This window comes from Crocodylus siamensis, chromosome 5 (genome assembly GCF_052110815.1).
Source record: "Crocodylus siamensis isolate JL-2025a chromosome 5, ASM5211081v1, whole genome shotgun sequence".
NCBI classification, from domain to species: Eukaryota; Metazoa; Chordata; order Crocodylia; family Crocodylidae; genus Crocodylus; species Crocodylus siamensis.
In genome coordinates, this window is record NC_143399.1 from 9,112,857 (window position 1) to 9,135,570 (window position 22,714).

The following is a 22,714-nucleotide window of genomic DNA, read 5'->3' on the forward strand; positions in this document are numbered from 1 at the left end:
CGCACCAACCAGAAGTGTGCTCCTGATTGGCCTGCAGCCCCAGGGCAATGGGCCAAAAATGTGCTGGAGGCAGGGGCTAAGGGGAACGGCAGCCAGAACAGTGGAAGCAGGTCTGGCTGTTCTTGCCCCTGCTCGAGTACCTGGGAAAGGACAGATGGTACCCAAAGACAACCCACAAGGGGATAACCGGGGGAAGAGTTCCTAGAAGCAGCATCCAAACTTTGGGGGCCCACTGGCGACCCACACGTACCCAAAACTCATCAGCCGTCAGCTGGGAGGGAGCATAGGCCTCCTGAGGGCACAGTAGCAGCCAACCTGAGGGGCCAAGCTCCAGTACAGGAAGGGTCTGCCTGGAGAGAGCACATTGCCAAGAGACTCAAAGGGCCCAACAGCAAGACAAGAGGGGCACATAAGGCCCAAAGTAACTCGTACCCCAGAAAGGGGGAGAGGCTGGGTACAGCAAGGCACCAGTGCCCTGCCTAGCCATCAGGCCAAGCCATTTTGAGTTCATCTTATCTGTTTAGTTGCCTTTCTCTTTATGTTCCTGCATCAACATGAGTACAGGACATATCCATAAGGATCCAAAGCTCAGCGTACCCCATGGGGCTGCCCAAGTGACAAACACCTATGATGTACCAACAAGAGTGGCAATAACGCATGAGTGGAAAGGGGTGGGGGACACAGGAGGAGGATCCCCACAGAAGATGTGCTGCAGTCACACCTGGCCCACAGAGAACCACCGTATCACCTTCACGTGAGTTCATCTTTGGAACCTCAAGTCAAGGCAGGCTAGTGGGTCAGATGTGACATGACCCAGGGGCAGGTATTAATCAATGGTTCAATGTCTAGTTGGCAGCTGGTACCAAATGGGAGTCCCTAGGGTTTGGTTTGGGGTCAATTTTGTTCAATATCTTCATCAATGACCTGGAAGATGGGATGGGGTGCACCCTCAGCAAGTTTGTAGACGACACAAAGTTGGGGGAAGCAGTAGATATGCTGGAGGGTAGGGCTAAGATTCAGAGAGACCTCGACAAATTGGAGGATTCAACCAAAAGAAATGTCATGATGTTCAATAACCACAAGCGCAAAGTCTTGCATTTTGGATGGAGCAATGCCATGTGCTACTGGCTGGAGACTGACTGTACAAGTTGGAGTGAGTCCAGTGGAGGGCAATAAAAATGGTTAGGAGGCTGGGGTACATGACTTGTGAGCAGAGGCTGAGACAGCTGGGGTTCTTTAGTCTGGAGAAGACTGAGGGGGGATTTAACAGCAGCCTTCAACTACCTGAAGGGGGGTTCAAAAGAAGATGGAGCTGGACTGTTCTCAGTGGTGGCAGATAACAGACAGAACAAGGAGCAATGGGCTCAAGTTGCAGCAAGGGAAGTTTAGGTTAGATATTAAGAAAAAAAAATCTCATGAGGATGGTAGTAAAGCACTGGAACAGGTTACCCAGAAAGGTTGCGAAGTCTGCATCCGTGGAGGTTTTTAAGACCCAGGTAGACAAAGCCTTGGTTGGGATGATCTAGTTGGGGATGGCGCTGCTTTGAGCGGGGAGTTGGATGAGATGACTTCCTGAGGTCCCTCCTAACCCTCATTGTCTAGGATGCTAACAGATCTCCTTCAGAATAGCCTCAGCAGCCTACGCCTGGAGAAAAACACCTTATTCCATCTATTTATAAAAGTGTGATTTAAAAGGGTAACAAAGGGAGAACAGATTTCTTCTCCAAAAGGATTAGTCAAGAGTTTTAAAGAATTTACGTAATGGCATACTGGAAAAGCCTCTGAAAGAAATGCCATGTTTATGTACAACACGTTCTTGTGGGCCAGACTGGCAGATTGATGTGGCAACACCTCCCACAGAAACTCTGGATTTCTACATCTAGAAAATAACTTCATTAAATGCATTAGTCCCAAGTATCCCAGGAGAGAAACTGGGCATTACTGGATCCCCCGGATAAGCTGGTGTGCCCACAATCCATACTTACAAGTTCAACCAAACTGTTATACTACGTATAAAGTCTCAACAATACAAACAGGAAAGAGAACTGCATGCTTTTAAGCAATGTGTAACAAATGATTTCAAATAGATTTAGTTACAAAATATCCAACCAACACTAAACTTATAGTTTTTCTTTCAGTCTTGACTTATCAGATTCCCAGATTTGCATCAAAAAGTGGTTCACTGTCAGAAAAGAACAACACACATGTATTGTAAACTCTTAACTAGTTAACTTACCATGATATTTTTCTTATGGCGTTTTTCTTTAATATGTTTATGAGCTCCTTGGATATTTTCAATATGAACTAAGCAAAGCTTGCATAGATACTGGCAATTGGTGTATTCTGGGGAGCGCTGTGGGGCAACAAATGGAGATGAGATTAAAAAAAAGTTCTCTCAATGTTTTTGCCAGCAGTCCCTGAAAAAGTGAATTAAATGCCTTATGTTCTCAGTTGTGTCACAAATAAATAAAACTTGGCAATGACGTGGGAACTTTTAGTGTCAAAGTGCTGTTCAAGTGTTAACTACTGGTAATCTTCTCAAGACCTCTGCAAGGTACAGATTATCCCCATGTGACACTGAAACTGAGAAAGAGAGGTTACGTGTTTTGCTCAATGCTGGGATTTAAACATGGAAGCTCCCGAACCCTGAGCCTGATTTCAGGGACAGTGGACAACTGCCCTCTCATGCTGAAGTTTTTAACCTCTCAACCTCAATCCTCCTACTGCCTTGTTCCTCGGTGAAACAACAGTAAATATGCATCACAATGTTATCTTTTTCAATAGCGTTCACAGCTGGCAACTATTGTAATTGTTAAATACCTGTATCACCATTCTGTCTCCATGCTAACAAGTTTATATTTGATAAATCCAGTTTTTTGTAGGTTAGAGATTAATGCACAGGGAACATTCACTTTAAACTCTTCTGCAATCTCAATATGCTTTTTAACCTCCTCACCCCCAAAAAATCAATGTACTACACCCTTATAAATGACACAGAATTAAAACACTGCAGTCTAGGCAATGTTCTCTATGATCTGACAAAAAAACTTCAGATATTTTTTACTACTTTGTATTTTCACATAAAATGTCAATGCAAGGTAATTTGCTTATTTTGTTTTCATCACTAATATTCTGGGACCTTATTTTCTTTGAAAAATATACCTAGTAAGAGGAAGCTAAATGTTAATTTAAAAATGCAACATGCTGGCAGTCACCCAACTAGGTTTTTTGAGGGGGAAGTCAAGGATATCCCCAAAGATTATGGTAGATTAAACAAAGTCCTTGAGTGCACTTGCAAAGCAGGAGAAATCTTTGTTTTGTTCTTAAATTGTGTTCTGTTTTTTCTTAAATAGTCCTAATATTGATTCAGGTATTGCATTTGAACAGATTGAAAGGAATACATAATGATGGCAGATTTTCACTGGCAGAAATGCATACTGAAATATGGTATTACTTAGCACAGTTATTTACGATGTTGGGACAACTAATATTTCAGATGCACCTAGGACAGATAATGGAATGATCATACTTTAAAAAAAAGATGTGTGGAATTAAAAATGTCTGTTGTGTTGTGCATCTACCACATGAGGGTTGTACATTCACTTTTCCAGTCTGTGTCTCTTATTTCAGAGGCCAGAATGCAATACATGCATCAGCTACAGTGGGAGGAATCCACACCACCCAAAATATCTACTCTGCATAAAGAAGCAATTCCTATCCAGCCACACTTATGGTGAACATAAGGTGAGGTCTCACTAGCATGTGGATCAGAAGGAGTTAAAGGGCTCTTAACACAGCTGCGGAAGACACTGGTTTTAATTTTCTCCTAAGGAAAACATGCAACAAAAATACCACCACCTACTTTTTCAAGGCGGACGATATAATCTCTTTCCAGTCGTTCTTCTGCTTGTTTCAGGCCGAGCTGCTGCTCTGCTGTCAAAGAAGATTCGTCAATCACAGCAGTGTTTTCTAAATAATCAGTCTCCAAATTATGCTCCTTAGTTGATTCAGGATTCTTTATTTTACCTGGAGGATGGAGTTGGAATGTTGTTATCATCTTCCAGAACAGCCAACAAAAATAAGGGAAATATAAAAATCAGCACTACAAAATTGTCTCTACGTGCTTTGACACAGGATTCCTCTCTGTAAGCTGAACTTGAGAAGATGCTTCCCATTAAAATGACTGAAAACCTTGCAAATGGTCAACGTCATAAGGAATAAAAGTGTCTCTGAAGAAAGAGACACCGGAATCTCTTGAATGAGCTCCCGTGCGGTGCCTTCCAATGATGCATTTCTTGTTCACCATTGCTTTAGAACAGACTAGATTGCAGCCTTGAGATCCTTTCCAAAGTGCTTGCTGCAGGCTGCCACACAATGTTAGCACTGCTAGGTGTACAAACATGTCAAAGTATAAATCCAGAGGCTTCAAAAAGAAACCAAGTGTTTAAAAAAAACAAACCAAAAAACCAAAAAAACCAACAACAACAACAAAAACCGGCCCTGTTGTGGTCTCTGTGCTCTCTGCAACAGAAGAATTGCTCTCTCATTTTTCTGTAGTCAAAAAAGGAGTAAAAACAAAGAGCTGGCATTTTTACAGGGGGCCTTGAGACTAAAAAGGTTGATATATACTGCTTTAGAAGGACAAGAACACCAAACATTCAAGGATTTTTGGTTGTAGCTGTGTTGGTCTAAGGCATGAGTGACGGGTGCCTCCTGAATCTGGGGGGCACCCGCAGAAGCTACTGATGGTGACAGCCCTGTCGGGGGGCACCAGCCCTGTCAGGGGAGGCACATGCACCTTTGTGCACCCCCTACCAGTTGCCTATGGTCTAAGGACATAGGAAGGCAAGCGTCTTTGAGTAGATGTGATATCTTTTATTAGACCAAGTGAGCAGTTGGAAAAAAAGTTCTCTGCAAGCTTTTGGGCACAAGTGCCCTACTTCAGGCATAGAGAGTAAACAGCAGAGAAGGGTGCTTAGGCCTGAAAGCTTGCAAAGAACCTTTTTTTCAATTACAGTACTCAGTTGATCTAATAAAAAAATATTTAAGGAGTTCAATATTAAAGAAGAGAAAGTTTAAAAGACATCAATGCAACGTCTTAGTAACTGAGTCTTGAAGTCAAAGGCAGCCTGGGGAGGGGGGCTGGTGCATGCAGTGGTCTAGTTGCAACCCCTGCCCTTTGATTCTTGCCCCAAACTTTTCAAACCACCTGCCTGGGAGGGGCAGCAGCATTTCTATACAGGCAGTGCTAAGAACGCAGTTGGTTAGAGTGTGGTGCTAATAACATCAGGATGCAGGTTTGAAACTTGTTGGACTAGATCTCTTAAGGTCCCTTCCAGCCTTACTTCTCTATGAACCATGACTGTGGCTTGTTATCTTCTTGATTCCTGTCCACAGGTGTTAACTACCTTTAACAGTCTTTCAAACTTTTCTTCTGCAATTTAGCTGCCTGTTAGCCATTCCTGGTAATCTCTCTCTTCTATTTTATGGCCCTAAAAAATGTTTTTAGCTCTAGCCAAAGACCTTAACTCAGATGTGGTAATATTAACTCGGGTGTAGAAATGACTGACAGTGAAGTATTGGAGACACTGTCAAGATGCTCAAGAAGGCTACATTTTGTTTTATAAATCTGAATAAGAGACACATTTAGCTATAATAACTAAGAGACTAATGACACAAGTATCTTTTGACTACTTTCATTACATTTTTCCCTAGTTTGCTGTGGGTTTTTTTAACTTTATATATATATCTAGCAAATAAGCACACATTCAAGTAGTTATATTTGGTTTAATTTTAAATATGTGTTGTATTAAATGTGATGATGTGCCATACCATCTACACATCCCCCCACTTTTCAAAATCTTAGATCTGCCCATTCTTACAGTAGTTCTTTAGGTCAGGGATCATCCTTTGCTAAGCACATGTACAATACCTAGTATAACATGCTACTGTAATACAACTAATAAACATTAATACAGAGGTTTAATTTGTTATGCTGGCCATGTAGTTAAAAAAACCCTACATAATGCTATTTTAAAGAAATATATTACAGAAATCTCTCAGAAATACATTACAAGGCTATTATCTAAGCATTACAACTGCATCCACTTGAGACTGTGTGATTTTAACGATGCACCCAATGCATACTGTGACACCACAGCTTTTTATGGTTCATTATAACACCTATGCTATTGTCAATTATACACATGAAGGATTTTGAACAGACAATGCCTCTAGCAGACTATGATCTGTACATAATTTGTTAACTTGTACAAATCACTTCCATTGAACATTATTCTTATAACCAAGGACATCCTCCATGACAGTATCACCAAAAAGAATGAGATTTTAAGAGAGCAGAGTGAAAATGATATTGAGACAGCTACCTTGGGGGCAGTTAGATATCAAGTAATTAAACAATTTCTGGACTGTGGGTGACTGGTGGTCCATACAGTACCTGCTGATGGCTCATAACACTGAGAGCATTAGGCTAACTTTTCCGGTTGCTAAACATTGAGATAGCTTAAAAAGCATTCCATATTTTCCCCACTGTGACTTTACCAATATTTTCCACGTAAATAATTGTTGTAGTTGCTAATGATATTATATGATCCCAAACGGAAGAGGAGGTGATCCTCACGACAGCAAATGGCCCAGGAAGCAATATTTCTATTAAACTGTGATCCATACTTTGAAAAGGTCTGACATCTCCTACAGTAAGGGGTTAACTAGACAAAGGACCTCAACACTGCAGATAAAGCAGCTGTGTATTCTGAAGTGGAAGGAGACCTAAAACCTCAGGGCTCACAGAAGTGGCTACTGAAAGAGTGCCTCAATCTTCTGAAGATTTGGAGAGAAGAAACATCACCACAGTAACCAAGTAAAAGGCAAGTGCAGGGACAGATCCTGCTGTCAGGGGTGGTGCAGGGGAGCAGGGATGGGCACTGCGTCCCACTCCCAGCTTCCCCCTCAACCAAGGTGGGCAGATCACTCTGCAGAAGAAGCAGGAAAGGACTGTTTAACATCCCCCCCGAACAGGTAAGAATCTCCCCCATCTCGCTCTGTTCCCCCTCCCTCTCTGTTTATGCTCAGTGGCACAGCCCATCCCAGTCCCTCCTCCCCCAACACACCAATGGTGCTGTCCCCATGCTCCCCATCTGCAGCTCCGCAGCCACTCCTCCCAGTTGAACTGGAGCAGGGAGTACAGGGAGCCAGGCTGAGCCACAGCCGCAGGCATGTTCCCCTACCTTGAGCTGTTCCTGTGCTAGCAAGCAACACCTGGGAGGTGGGCAGGAAGCAGAAACCTGCCTGCTGGCCCTGCTGCTGTTCTCCCTGTTAAGCCTGGCTCCCTGTGGAGCAGGGCAGGAGCAGCTCAAGGCCACCCTGCCCATAGCCTGGGACAGCAGCAGTGACAGGTGGGAGAGGGGGCATCACTGAGCCCAGAAAGAAAGGGATAGAGCAATTTCTTCCTTGATTCAGGGACTTAAAATGTCCCCAAGCAGCTGCTCCCACTGCACCCCCTCTGGATCCACCCCTAGGCAAGCATGGCACTCCTGCGCTAGAATGCAGATGCATTTTTCTTTTTATTACTGCTAAGCCAAGATGGAGATTTTATAAAGATTTTGTTTTAATGTGATCTTGTTTCTCAAAGTAGCCCATAATCGACACGCACCAGCTAAGACATGGCTCTAAATAAATATATGGTCCATTGCTTACAACGGAGAAAAGACAAATTGTGAAGCGCACTTCTCAGTAACAGAAGGTCCAAGTTCACAGTACACTCTTTATAAACGTACTGGAACATTTGCTGTATGCAAGTAAAAAGACATGTAAGACAGAAACACTTTGGAGCTTGTTTCAGAGCAGTAATAATTTCACTGCAGGAAAACAATGAATTTAGTGTTGTATAATACTCACTGAAATCATCAGATTTATGCTCCACTGTTCTTTGATCCGAAACGGTCTTACCAAGATCACCAGTCTGATCGGCATGTGTTTTCAACAGGAGAGTCCCTGATGGATATTCCAGTGCTGATTTCCCTCTCTGGGAGACTGCCGAGGTTTCCATACCGACTCCATTCCCAGAAACAGGAGAGCTTGGGAAGTTTTCTCCCACTTGTTGAGCTTTTACCTGTTTTAGGTTTTCTACTGTTGCTGGCAAATTAGGTACTTTTTTTGCTTTTCCATGACTTCGATCCTGAAGGTTTGACACCACATCTTTAGTTCCAGGACTACAACTATTTACCTTACATGATTTATTATCCCCGGGTTTTTCAGAACAGACATCATTTTGCTTATTCTTTTTGCTACTGTTCCCACTTGGAGAACTTCTCCCCACGTCTTTCACAGATTTATCATTTCTGTTATGTTTGTAATTCTGACTGATTGTAACTCTGACTGTTTTGCCTTCCTCATAGACAACACGGGCAGGCTTCCTCGGATCATGATTTCCATTCTTTGAGCTTTTGGCCTCTTCCATTATTGTGAAGATCTGCTTCTTCTGTCACTTAAGACTACTTGAAATTCTCCAGAAATTTGAAGTCGGTTTTAAATCCACAGTTCAGGCAAGGAACTTGGCAGATTGTCTGCTGGAGAAAAACAGTAGCGTACAGTTATAAATAGGATAAGAACAATATCAAAACTCCAATGAGACTATGCAATAAGCAGTCCTTCCTACAGAATAAGTAAATGTACCCGTTATGAGAGGAAGCATTTTCCAAAAATAGCGTAAATATTATTTAACAATAAAATGTTTAATAAAGTAAGATCCATGAATATTTTGCTAATGGCTAGTTCTACTAAAAAGGGGAGAGGGGACAGAAAACAACAAGATACTTATCACAGTGTTAAATTGTGAACATATGTTATGTTCTTTCTTTTCTTCATTTTATAGCTGTAAAATGGTTTTGAATAGATCTCTTGACTTTAGAAAAGTGCCGAGAAACAAGTCAACAGCATACGCCGAGCGGAGGAAGTGAATGGAAATATTAAACAAAACAAAAACATTACTGCAAAATAAAATCTTGCCTAATAAGGCCTTTTAGAGTTGAATTTAGGAGGTTGGTATCACTCCTTGCTTAAGTTGAATCTTAAATGATTTTAAATAATCTCTTAATACCCATCAAAAATGGATGCTGATAATGATTACAACATCATTTTCCCATATGGAAGTGATTTAATTATATTCAGATTCATAAATTGTATAAACAATAAAGGGCAATAGGGAAAGTAGTTAGCTGAAGGAATTGGCAATTGGAACCAGACCCTTTTGTTCCTAGGCTGTGAAGTCCTGTCCAGGTCAAGTTGCCATTGATCAAATAGTTATCAGATAATACATGCTTGATGCATTATATTATGATAGGTTTGTGTAGGAGGAATCTTACTTCACTGACTACTAGACAGGTACCCAGATCAGAAGGAGAACTCTTTTCTTGAGACCAACTATTTCCTTATTTTGATTTTCAAAGCAGATCATGTAGCTAAGAAGTCTGCAGTAAATATTTCTACTGCATGACCTGTCAGACAATGTACTTGGGCTTTGGAATTGGGAAACATTTTGACGCTTATCTTGCTGGGATCCTTTGACCCTACCTGACTTCCTGCCCCTTGGGCAGGTAGCTGGACCCGATGACCTTATGAGGACCCTTCCAGCCCTAATATCTATGAAACCTATGAAAATGCATGACAAAAAGCAGCCACTGCAGGAAGCTAACTCAGTTCAAAACATACAACATGCACTTATATGAATACAGGAAAAAACATTTCTTCTACAGCTCAAACTATGGAGAAGCAAAGATTTGACCTTTTATTCTTACTTAACACCTGTCTCCATAAAACCTTTCATGATATATTTTTGGACGTGAACTATTAATACATAGTTTCAGGTCAGATCTACTAAAGTATGTAAAAGAGCATCTACAATCAATAGAGCTGTCCAAACATTTTAGCTAAATGCAGACAAGCTAAACCCATCTGAGCCCTACTAAGCAATATCACTCACTGCATGATGGGTGGGGGCAGAAGAAGTCTTATGTCTTTGATCAGGCTGTTAAATGCTTGTTTTTTAATTAATCAAAGAACACTAATGCTACTCAGAAGCAGAAGGGAGGCTTGTGACAGGCACTAGTAAAAACTTCTAAATAATTTTGAGATCACAAGTGCTGCTCTACACAGGAGAAAGAACAGTTTTAAAATATTTATAACTCTGGAAAAACTTGAATACCAGTAGCTTTGAAATATAAAGCTGATACTTTACCCACTAAGTTACACATCTTGTAGGTAGCAACCACAGGAATGTATGGGTGCTAAGCAAGCCATCAAATAGATACCCATATTGTTCAGCTGGGAAAAAATGGAAACACTGTAACAACAACAAAAAGTCACAAAAATTAACAACCAAAGGCCTAGATTTTTATTACAATACAATTCATGCAAAATTGTATTTAACAGACACAGAAAGGAAAAGTCAGATTCAAAGTAATGTATTTGTAAAGATCTTATTTCTTTATGTATTATAGCAGCTCAGATTATTCAACCTGAATATAAGAAGACTAATTTACTATTCATCTTTCATGATGATTTTTTTTTTCCACATTTTCCTCGGTTTGAAGGTAGACTAAGCAAGTCTCAATTTCTGGTTCATGAATCTGCACAATGCTACAACTATTTGACTAGCAAACACTTTAAGAGAAGGTTCAAACTATGTAGTATAAACTGATGGGATTTTTTAAAATTATTGAGATCACTGGGTTTGTATCTTCTTTCCAAAAAAAGAAACCCCCCAAAACCAAAGCAAACAACAGACTAGAACAAAACGAAACAAAACTCAAAGCAAGAACACGTATTTGGTATTATACAATTAGTTATATTTTCCTTCTTTTTGAGAAGGGGGTCTTTCAATATTTCAGCTATAACTTTTGTCCATAAATAGAACAATTAAGACTAATTTATATTTGTTATATTAGAGGGATAGATTTAAAAATATATTGAAAAGTCAAAGGTGGGTCTTCCCTTGTTGAGATTCAAGAGCTATCACCAATTTCAGTTGCATGTGAGGCCGTAAGAGTTCACTCGGCTCTCTGCAGGGCAGTCTTAACAGAATGAGAATATTAAAAGTTGACCAAGTCTCTCTTTGTAAAGCAGACTCCCACTTGTTTTCATAAGACATACACATACTCGCAGCCAAGATGAGATAAGCTCCTCCTGGCTCGCCTCCCTTCTAGCTGCCGAAGGAACACCAGAGTCATATTTGAGTCTTGGCTGCAAAAACATGCGGGCAGCAACTCCAAAAACTGGATCCAGGACTCCGCTAATAAGCTACGTCTCCAGCCGGCAAGCCGAAGATACTGCTCTGAAGACAGGTGAAACTGGATAGATGCTGTCAAGTTAAAAACAATCCTGTATTTTGTTTTGGTTTTTTTGAAATCTCCTAAGTTACAAGCAAGACCTAGAAATAAATTCAAATCATTTAAAAATAAATAAATAAATAAATAAAGGATTTTTTTTTTTTTTAAATCCAGGCAAGCATTTTTTGGGATGATCCTACCTTTTCTCACTTACCACACCCCAAAATGAGAGGCAGGCTTGGCTTTGGGAAGGCAGAACGAAGGTTCAGAGCCAGGGCTGAAGCCAGCTGCATGGAGCAGGGGCAGGGTCTACCCTTCGGCTCCCCCCCTCCACGAGTTTGGACCTCTTACAGCTGCTGCCAAGTTGGGAGACATTCAAGTACCGGGGAAAGGGATCCTGTTGCCCAAAAGTTTGTCCAAGTTCTCCCCCAACTACACAGCTGGCCTAATACAAGTTTTCACACTGCAAAATCCCTGCCTCTCACATTTCCTGGACTACCAAGGCTATATCATTCCAACACTACCTTAAATATCTCAAATATTTTCTGTTTGCATATACTGTATTTCTTTCTGCTTAGACGAGCAACTGACTCATCCGTTTTGCTTTTAGCTTTTATCAGGGTTTGGCTTTTATGCAGGAGAACAAAACTTGGATCGCAAACATTTGGAGGAAAGAGAAGGATTTTGCTTTTTTTTCTTTTTAAAGAAAGTTAAACTGTTTCTAAACTAAAATAAAAAAAGGAATATTTCGGTTGGACTCAGATTTAATGAAAGGTTTGGGTTGTGTTTTTTTTCGCACAGCTGGTTCTAGGCTTAGGTGACCCAACTAATGCATACTGTTATTAAGTGGAAGCAAATAAATTGTAGGACAACGCATGTCATTTATGACTTAATTTATTCAGTTTCTCTTAGTGACAAAAGCCATGAAAAGTAAAGCCTGCAAATCTTGTGCAGTCTGATTAGCACCTAAACCTACAAATAAAGGTACAAGTTGAAAACACACATGGATGGCTAGTGGTCCTAAATATCCGGTTACTAACAGCAATGCCGTCACCAAAATCAGAGAGCTAAATTTTTATTAAACCATCACTGAAGTGTGCTTATCACTGTGATAACAGCAGGACAGGAACCGCCCTGCTTTTACTGCACCATTTTCAGTTCTCTCAGTTATCTTGCTGCTACATAAAGAAGTGCTCTTCCAATGTAACAGTATGAACTTATTTAACTTATTTGACAGAGGCTGCAATTCAGCTTGCAGCTTTATCTTTAGATTAGAATACCAGCATCATAGGAAAACTTAAGTTTCCCTCTTTAACCTGTTTCATATTCCTCAAAATTACTGCTAAATTAAAGGAAAATAGTGTAGACTTTAAAAAAGTGTCAAATGAGATAGCTGGTAACATCTGAGACACTGGCAGTAAATCAGATCTCAGAAAACTAGTATTTACTGGTATTTTTTAAATTAAATAACTTTCTATGACTAATTCTAGAGACTGAATGTCTCAAAGGATTAAAAACAGAATATCACCACTAAATCACCCCCACCCACCAGCATAAAGCAATGACTTTTGATCATTTCTGTGTTACATTAGCTGATTTTTTTCTGATTGATGAACACCGGTTTGCTGGTCATAGTTTAGGTTCTTCAAAAACATGAATGTGTAACCTGGGGGGGGTGAATGAAACCTTGTTGACATTAGTTACAACACAGGACAAGGGTTGGAAAGATCATTCAGACTGAACTAGTCTCTCACTTCTAACTGTAGTTTCTCTAGGTTAAAAATAATACATTTAAATATCAAAACTATTTAAACCAACATCATTTTTACAGTTTCCTTCAATCAAATAATTTTCTCTGTACCACGTCCACAAAGAGGCAAAGAACGTGAATACATATAGGGCCACAGTGAATATGACCGTATTTAATGCAATAAAAGCTCAAAGTTCAGAACTATTTTATCTCAGTGATTATTATAAAACAAAACTGCATGGCAACACTTAAAGCCCGACCATTAATTTTCTAGCCTGCCAAAAGGTGAATGCAATAGAAGCCAAAATAAGTCCCGCTCTGCTATCACTGAGGTTGCATTTAGTGATGAATCTGGTCCTGAATATTTACATGAATATCAAAATGTCATTATGCTTGTAATACATAGCTCAAAGTAATCAGATTTTCTACTACCTATGAGAAAGGATTAATCCTATAAATTGATTACAGGATTGGAAGAGGGCTAAGGTCCCAATCTTTAAGGGGAGGAAGGAGGACCCAGGGAACTATAGACCAGTCAGCCTTAGTTCTATCTCTGGGAAAATCCTGGAAAAAAAAAATATCAAGGAGCACATGTGTGGGAGACCGCTAGCTCATGTGATGCAGGGGGATAACCAACATGGGTTTTAGTAGGCAGGTCCTGCCTCACTAACCTAGTTTCCTTTTACCAGGCCACCAATTGCTTAGATGCAGGAGTCGAGGTGGATGTTATCTATCTGGACTTCAAGAAGGCCTTTGACACGGTATCCATACCATCCTTATAAATAAACAGAGGGGATTTGGCTTGGATCTAGGCAGCAAACTGGCTCAAGGGTCACACTCAGAAGGTGGTGGTGGATGGGTCGGTGTCAACCTGGAAAGATGTGGGCTGTGGAGTCCCTCGGGGCTCAGTTCTGGGACCAGTGCTGTTCAACATCTTCATCAGTGATCTGGATGGAGGGGTGGGAAGCACTCTGTCCAAATTCATGGATGACACAGAAATATGGGGTGAAGCGAGCACCCTGGAGAGGAGAAACCACATCCAGGCTGACCGAGACAGGCTGGGAAGTGGGCAGAGAGCAAGAGGATGCAATTCAATAAGGACAAGTGCAAGGTGCTGCATCTAGGGAGGAAGAACTGCCATCATACCTACAGGCTGGGGGGCGACCTTCTCAGCTCCACTAAGCCAGAAAGAGATCTTGGAGTCGCTGTTGACTCCAGGATGAACATGAGTTGCCAATGTGATGACGTAGTCGGCAGAGCCAATTGTACCTTGTCATGTATCCGTAGGTGCTTCACAAACAGGTCCAGAGAGGTGATTCTCCCCCTCTATGCGGCACTGGTCAGGCCACAGCTGGAGTACTGTGTCCAGTTCTAGGCGCTGCAGTTCAAGCAGGATGCAGACAATCTGCAGAGGGTCCAAAGAAGAGCCACTCATCTGATTAGAGGCCTGTAGGGAAGCCCCTACAAGGAAAGGCTACAGGACCTTAACCTCTTCAGCCTCTCCAAGAGAAGGCTGAGAGGGGACCTTGTGGCAGAATACAAATTCATAAGTGGGGAGCAACATGAAGCAGGTGACGATCTGTTCACCAGGGCACCCCCTGGAACGACAAGGATCAATGGCCATAAGCTACCGGAGAGAAGGTTTAGGCTGGACATTAGGAGAAAGTTCTTCACGGTCAGGGTTGCCAGGATCTGGAAGGGGCTTTCAAGGGAGGTGGTGCTCACCCCATCCTTGGGGGTCTTCAAGAGGAGACTGGACAGGCACCTGGCTGGGTTCACATGACCCCAGGGTTGGTGACTTTTCTTTCCTGCCAGGGGCAGGGGGTTGGACTAGATGGCCCACCGAGGTCCTTTCCGACTATGAACTTATGATTAATGAAACTTATAAAAGGCACATTCCTTTCCCCCACCCACAAGGTTTTCCAAAAAATTTTTTTAAAAAAATCCTTTTTCTCCTGACACAAATTGGTAACTACATTTGACCGGGGGGAGGGAGGGGAAGGGGGAATGGGGTTCCACCTTCCTCTGAAGCACGGACACAGCCTAAGCTGGCAGGGATGAACTACTGCTCTGAATAGTTGGGTAAATCTTCTTTTCAGAGACCTAGTTGGTAAGCCCACTCACACTCACGCTCCCAGTTATTAGACACTTTTGTATCAGGATCAAATTCTCACACATCAGATCAGACCAGATGGGCAGTGACCAGGAGGGCTGCTGCCCTCCCTGGCAGCACAGGGCACAACTCGACTAGGCATCTGTCACCTGATCAACTCCCTGACGTTTCAGGGGCCTCTAGCTTCGTTCTTAACACACAGTTTTTACCTCCTAAAGTCTAACTCAAATCTTTGTATTTAGCATAAAGATACCTGGGGGAAATATAATGGCAATGGTCAAGCTAGATCTCTAACAGTCCTTTTTGGCCTAAAATGGAACATAATGTTCTAAGAATTATCAACAAAACCTAACCTTAATAACGATTAACGTTTCTAAACCTAGCTGGCTTTTCACATTACAGTTCAGCAGGCTTGCAAAATGCAAGGACCAGACAGTTTCACTTTTGACAGTTTTAGGTTTCATTTCCTGGTTCTCGTCCAGCCGTATTAGCAAAGGTTATATTTGAACTGCAGCAACTAGAGGGAAGTGCTTCGATCCAAACTGGGCAAAAATAGGGCTTGTGTGTGTTTATTAAAATTTCAGAGACATTTCTATTCTTTTGTGAAACCTTTCACCTCCCCCGCTCCCAAAAGTTTAATTTTGCTCTTAAGCATCAGTTAACCCTTTTATTTTTAAAAAAGGAAACTACACTTTGTGTCCAGTTTTGTTGTACCAGCATACCTAGGGGGGCAGAAGGAGGGGACTGGATAACTTCTGTGCCCCAGCTGTAAATAGTTTTCATACACACTTACTGCATTTGTTTTCATCTCAACAGTTTTCATAAACAAGACGTACAGGCTGCAGGTTATTTTTTTTTTTTATTGACACTGACATACCTGTTCTTCTTTCCCACAGGGTCAAAGTAACTGGGGAAAAGTAAAGAAAAGGGATGTGGGCCTTAACACTGGACCACACTGTTGTGTGAAACTCCTAAATTTTCATTCTTGCCCTGATAACGATCCCCACTATAAAATACAGTTGAAACTACTTCCCAGTCTCACAGAGGTGTTGCAAATGTTACCTACAGTTCATCCTTGTCCAGCATCATGACAATGAAAGCACACGGTACGCCTGACCCTGGGCAAACTCGAATGAATGAAGGGAATCCTACCGTGTCTTGGATCAGGCCACAGGTATTATTGTAATCACACCCTAAAAGGTGTGCATATTTTACTAAGTTAAGGAACTGTGTTTTAACACAACTTATGCAATGGGATGTTTTTTCAAAATGCTGTGCAAGCTGTGGGTCCGCTCATTTAGAATTAACCCTAAGCAGTGATACATATTTTTTAAATATTTTATCGAACCCTTGCTTTAGAAGGTAGAAAAGCTTTGGAAGGAAGTACTTTGGAAGGAAGTATGCCAAACACTTGGCATACAGTCCGACTCAGGACAGTCTGCAAACAAACTATTGATGCTAGTCTCCCAAGCCAAGGTTTCTTTTTCGTCAAGAAAATTCTGAATCTATGCATAGCTGCCAATTTGAGATCAGAAAAGGTAGAAAAATGAAGTTTCTAAAGAGGATTCTGTGTCTTACTCACAATAGTTGCATTTTATATTACCTATTGTTGTCTACTTCACTGAATAGAAATAGGTACCTGTTTTGTCTTGAAAACTTACTGAAGATCATCAGCAGACCTATTCATTTAAAAAAAAAAGTTAGAGCCAAAAGAAAGTTATTCAAACCATGCATGAACTCATAGATAGGCTGTACTGGATAAAAGTAAGAGTTAAATATGCTAAAAAAGGATTAGTATTCAGATTAACTGCATTAGTCTAGAGGAAAAGGCAGTCAGGGCTCGTAGTAGAGATGATGTCTTTTATTAGAGCAACAAGATTTTTTTGCAACATTTTTTTTTTTTTACAATTTTTTTTTTTGCAAAAATCTTGGTGGTCTAATGAAAGATATCATCTCTACTACAAGCCCCGATTCCCTAAAAAGGGGGATTCACATTTAGGGTCACTAAAACCAAGGGATAGTGTAGTCAATACTATTTGACACTGCAAAGTTCAGAGAAAATTACTGAAGTACCTACACTTAAAGAGAGTGTTATGATTTACCAACACATAGTTTATGTTCATCAATATACCAATTGTTAATGTATTCGTGCTGATTTTTCACATTAGAGTGCTAATATAACATCTGGCCTCTATCCTGGAGCTACGTCCCTATGGAAAGGGGATAATGATAAGAGAGAAAGGCTGCTAGTATTTTTTTTTTTTTTTTTAATTTCAGAGCCTATTAGTATGATCCCTGGAAAACATTACGATTTATTCAGCACTGGGCAAGAAACTATGCAACTACATAGTGCAAAATTATAATCCTTCCAAATGGGCCCAAAGGAGAAAAGGAAGAACAGGGAGCACCACAAAAAGGGAACTGGAGGTATTTTGCTTTCAGGTGGACTGGAGATAAGCACAATTTAAATCGCCCGACTAAGATGATGCCGGTATTCCCCCCCAACACAGCTTTCTAAGCACTGTTTTCTGCCAAATACATACCCCCCACGCCATCAAGATGCCCCTGGTGAATAGTTCGATGCTGCTGGCAACTCCCCTCCAGGCATTTGTGCAGACAGAACAAACCAGGGCCTTTCTGCAGGAATACAGGCGCTTCCTCGACCCCTTCCTCAGCCTTTGTTTCACTAAAAAACCCCAGACCCAACCCCGAGGGAGTCAGGTAGCCAAAAGGGGGTTTCTCGCTTCTACAGAGAAAGTCTCAGGGATCAGGGTCACAAGCCAAGGAGCCAAAGGGGAGGCACAAATGCAGGTAAACAGACGTTCCCAGGATAACCCAGAGGGCAGTAACAGGTAGCTGCAGCACCACCAGGACACGCGCACTCAGGCCGGGAAGCCCCTCGCCCACCTCCAGCCGGGCCCCCAGGAGGCAGCCCCGGGTCCAGAGTCACTGCGTGCAGGTTTCCAGCCGGGGTCACAGGCGGGGAGGCTGCGGCTCAGCTGTGCCAGCCCAACCCCTGCTCTCTGCCCAGCTCTCCCCTGCTGTCTGGCACAGAGCCAGACCGGAACTGGCCGCTCACTTCCTCTTCCTGCTTCCAGAGGCCTCTGGGATCTGCAGTCCAGACTCGTCCAGGGGCAGGACTCTCATCACTTCCTCTTCCTGCTTCCAGAAGCCTCTGGGATTTGTAGTCCGGAATGACAGCCCACAGGACCCTCCTCCCCCCAGTCTGCTACACACTCATATCATATTTCCAGCTCATGCAATACATCACGTGGCACAAAACGTACTTTATGTTACCCCCCTTTTCAACGGGACGTGCCCCGGCATCACCAAGCCACCTCCGTGGTCTACCAGAGACTTCAGGGATGGGGGCTGCTACTGATGTTGGCCCCGTGCCTAGCCTTCCCCATTGGATCCACTCATCTTCGCTCTCATCAGGCCACAGGTCCCACTCAACATTTCCTGGCCTAGAAGCATCCTCTGCCAGCACCCTATTGGAAGTATTTGGGCCTGTATTGGTGGAGGTTTGGTTATGAAGATCCTGGTAACATCTTGATAGCTGATGAAAAGGCATCCCTAGCCCCCTAGCCTGTCTCGTGAGCACACATAGGGCTTCATCCGATTATAGCGTACTACCCGTGTTTGTCCGGTCAGCCTGCTCGCCAGCTCATCTAACACCTCAAGTAATTTCTCAACGACTCTGGAGAGGCCACTGAAATCATTACAGAGCTTCTGGCACCGACCCCGCCTCCTAGTTTTGCTCTGCGCCTACAGCTCACACACCTGTCCAGTGACCCTGAGGGCACGGTAGTCTTTTTGCTCGTGTATGGCTACAGCCTGATGTCTTTTCACTGAGCTGGATGTAACCTGCCACTTTTATATCATGTTCAAATGGGTTGTTAAATCCTTCCGATACATTTATTCCAGAGACAACATCAACATCCCATCCAATCACAGTATACGGCGGAGACCCTGAAGATGATTGGACACTGCTCTGGTAGGCCATCGTGACATAAAAGAGTACCTCATTTCGTATCGTCAGGTTGTCTTGAATCAGGGAGGGCAGCCTGTCGACCTGAGTACGGTTGAATTGTTCCACTAGTCCATCAGATCAGGGGCTGATAGGGTGCCGTGCAGGTATCTTAAATTTCCAAAAGGTCACAGATGCGACAGCATAGCTGAGATTCAAAATTTCTCCCTTGGTCATTGTGGAGGGATTGAGGTACACTGTGATAGCACACAAATCTCTCAACACCATCTGAGCCTCCTGATTGGGGAAAGGGTAGGTAGGCTTTAGCCCACTTAGAGAAACAGCCAGCCACTACTAAGACATATTTGTTTCCACGTGGTATAGTGGGTAGGGGACCCAGGATATCCATGACTGTCCTTTCCAGGGGTCATCCAGCTTGTGTGGAGATCACAGGAGCCTTGGGACTACTCCTCATCCTTCTGTGTGCTGCACATCTCACAGTTTGCACCAGTCCATAATAAATCGCCTCCAGCCTAACCAGAAATACTGGGCCTGGACTTCAGGAGAGACTCTCTCCAAGCCAAATGTCCCCCACTATAGGAATCATGCAGGGATTGCAGAATTATTGGCATTTCCCTCTCTGGCACCACTATTTGAATGCACTCGGGTCTCTGGGCAAACCCAGGAAGCTTCCGCACCAGGACTCCTTGCCTAATGCTTAGTTCATGCCACACTACCTGGTATTGCTTTAGGTGAGGATGACATTGCCCTTCCTCAGGGAATTCCCTGCTATTGAATTCCTTCTACCTTATCCATATTTCGATGTCAGCATCTTCCCGTTGTTTTTTCCACCAATCTGTCAGCCATCTGGCTTTTTCTGGCTCTGGGACTGGTTCACCCCTGGCTGTCTCAGCAATTGATAGTGGTTGTATCCCCACTGTTTCAGCTTCAGGTTCAGCTTCCACTGTGGGAGGTCTGCTGAACAAGGCACTGGTATTCCATGGTTGCTTCTTGGTTGCACACTGCCCAGTGGTCAAACTCTTCCAGCTCCTTCTGTGGTTCACTCCTGATTGCCTCTGCTGTTGATAGTGGCTGTATCTCCACTGCCTTGCTCTTAGGTTCACCCCCCTCATCCATGTGAGGCCTATGGGACAAGGCATCAGCATTCTGGCAGTGCATCACCCTGGGAGGCAGCATCTGGCAGTAGAACTCAGCTAGCTGTTCCAACCACCTGGCCAGCTGTCCTTCAGGTTGTTGAAAATTGTGCAACTACAGGAAACTATGATTTTTCTCAGCATGAAGGGTCTTCCCAAGAGGAAGTGCCAAAAGTGCTTAGTAAAGGTCACCACATCAAGCAATTCCTCTCTGGCAGCTGCATATTGGCACTTGGCCTTGTTTAAGGTTCAGCTAGCATAGACTATTACTCGTTCTTGGCTTTCTTCAACTGGGGACAAAACAGCTCCGATACACAGGTCACTTGCATTAGCATCCAACAAGAAAGGTAACTGAGTATCAGAATAAGCCGAGATAGGGGATGACATCAACTGCTCTTTTAGCTCCTGGAAGGCATCTTGACATTCCTTTATCTTATTGGAGAGTTTATGCAAGGGGTCTGCAATGGTAGCAAAACTCACCATAAACCTGTAGTAGCTGGCTAGACCCAAAAAGCTGCACAGTTCAAGGTACTGGCCAGAGTTTGATGGTCTCCACTTTCCCTGGCTCAGGGTCTACCACCTCTGTAGAGATCACATGTCCCAAGAAGTTCACTTCCCTGCAGAAGAGCTGACATTTGACAGGCTTAATTTTTAGATTGGCTTCCTTCAGCCTCTCAAGCACAGCTCTCAGTTTCTGCAAAGGACGAATCTTTCAGGAGCACATCACAATGATACCACCTAAGTACACCAGGCAGGAGGTCCCATGTAAATCCACTAACACATGGGATACCCATCGCTCTCCAAAAGGTACCAGGAGCACTGCATAGCCCAAAAGCCATAATGTTAAACTAAAAAAGCCTTCTTAGTGCAGAATGCAGTCTTAGCTCTGTCCTCCGGGTATACTTCCACCTGCCAGTACCCACTAGCTAGGTCAAGGGTAGAGAGCTATTGAGCTTTGGCCAGGAGGTCCAGCATGTCATCAGATCAAGGCAAGGGGCACGCATCCTTAACAGTAACATCATTCAGCCCATGGTAATCCACCGACCCACACATTTCTCACTTTCTTCCACACCATCACCACAGAAGCAGCCCACGGGCTGACAGAGAACCTGACGATGTCCCTCTCTTCCACCTCTTGCAGCTACTGGTCAAGCTCCTGCTAGAAATGAATAGGTACTCTTTGTGACACTCGTTTGACAGGTCTGGCACTGTCCATGTCAACACGGTGCTTTATTAGGCCTGTCCGTCCTGGGTCGTGGTCCCCCAGGCTGAGTACATCAGGATACTCTAGCAGTGCTTCTTGCACTGCCCCTGCTTGCTCTGATTCCAGACCATACTGACTTAACTTGAACTCACATGCCAATAGTCCTGCAGTCCACTGGTGATTCTCACCTGGCTCTCCAAGGTGCTAGTTCTTGTCTGAGCTCACTGCTCATAGCAACTGATCTCCCTGACCCAGGATCCTCCTACAGGACAACCACACCAGTTTCAAACATCCTAATTATGGTGCCAGGATGTAAGGCCTGACGTTCTGCCAACATGTTGGCAACATGCACTGGGATTTCACCCCTGTGGCTCTTACTCACTGCAGTTTCCGTTAGAAGCCCCAAATCCTTATTGGGCTTAGGTTCATATAAGGTCTCCTAGTCCTTGCAGGACCATCTCTTCTGTTTGTCTGCAATCATTTCACTTCTAAGAGGTATTGTCATATTCTCCTCCACTACTACTTCACATACTCTGGACTGACCATCTGTGGTATACAGGGGAAAACATCACTCCAGAAAGGAACAGGAACAATCAGCAAAACTCATGGCGACCTAAAATTGTTTTAGGAAATCGGTGCCCAACAATGCATCTTAATTGGCATCCTCTGCTATGAGGAATTTGCATAGCAGCTACAGGTCTTGGAAGCTGATGGCTGCATACCATTCCTCTAGGACTGGGAGCACCTCCTCACTGGCAGCCTTGAGTACTAGTCTACAAGGTCGACGGTCCCTTTCACTCTCTTTTGTAACTTGCTCCCATACTTGGTGATGTACAATGGATACCTGACCACCTGAGTCTAGGAGGGGTTGGCAAGAGACCTCTCCTAGCTTCCCCTCCAGGTAGTATCCCACCCAACCTTGTGGCACTGACAATTACCACCTCATCTTGCAGGCCTCTGGGTTACCAGCAGCAGACAGGCCCCTCTGCATTGCCCGCTTTAGTTTCCCTGCCCAGAATGCCACCTTCTCTCTGAGCATTCCCTCCTAAAGTGGTCACAGCTGCCACAGTGCCAGCATCAGTCAGCAGCCTCCTGATGAAATCCCAGCCATTGTGATCCAAGGGGGTCTCTAGTGACCCATCTGCCTTGGGGCTGAGCTTTCATACTCTTTTTGAGTT

General features: G+C 43.2%; 1 protein-coding gene across 17 annotated transcripts in view; it reads right to left on the reverse strand.

The window, feature by feature from the left end:
* TUT4 (terminal uridylyl transferase 4) overlaps window positions 1-22,714 on the reverse strand; it is an 85,970-nt gene that overhangs the window by 55,939 nt on the left and 7,317 nt on the right. For 2 of the 17 annotated variants that reach the window (XM_090047616.1, XM_090047633.1), the window contains exons 2-5: window positions 10,256-10,360; window positions 7,918-8,588; window positions 3,863-4,026; window positions 2,237-2,353 (exon numbers count right to left, since the gene is read on the reverse strand). In XM_090047616.1, the coding sequence (XP_089903742.1) occupies window positions 2,237-2,353; window positions 3,863-4,026; window positions 7,918-8,479 (843 nt within the window). In that variant the 5' untranslated portion in view covers window positions 8,480-8,588; window positions 10,256-10,360. The other 15 variants (XM_090047632.1, XM_090047630.1, XM_090047623.1 and 12 more) reach the window with 14 other exon arrangements.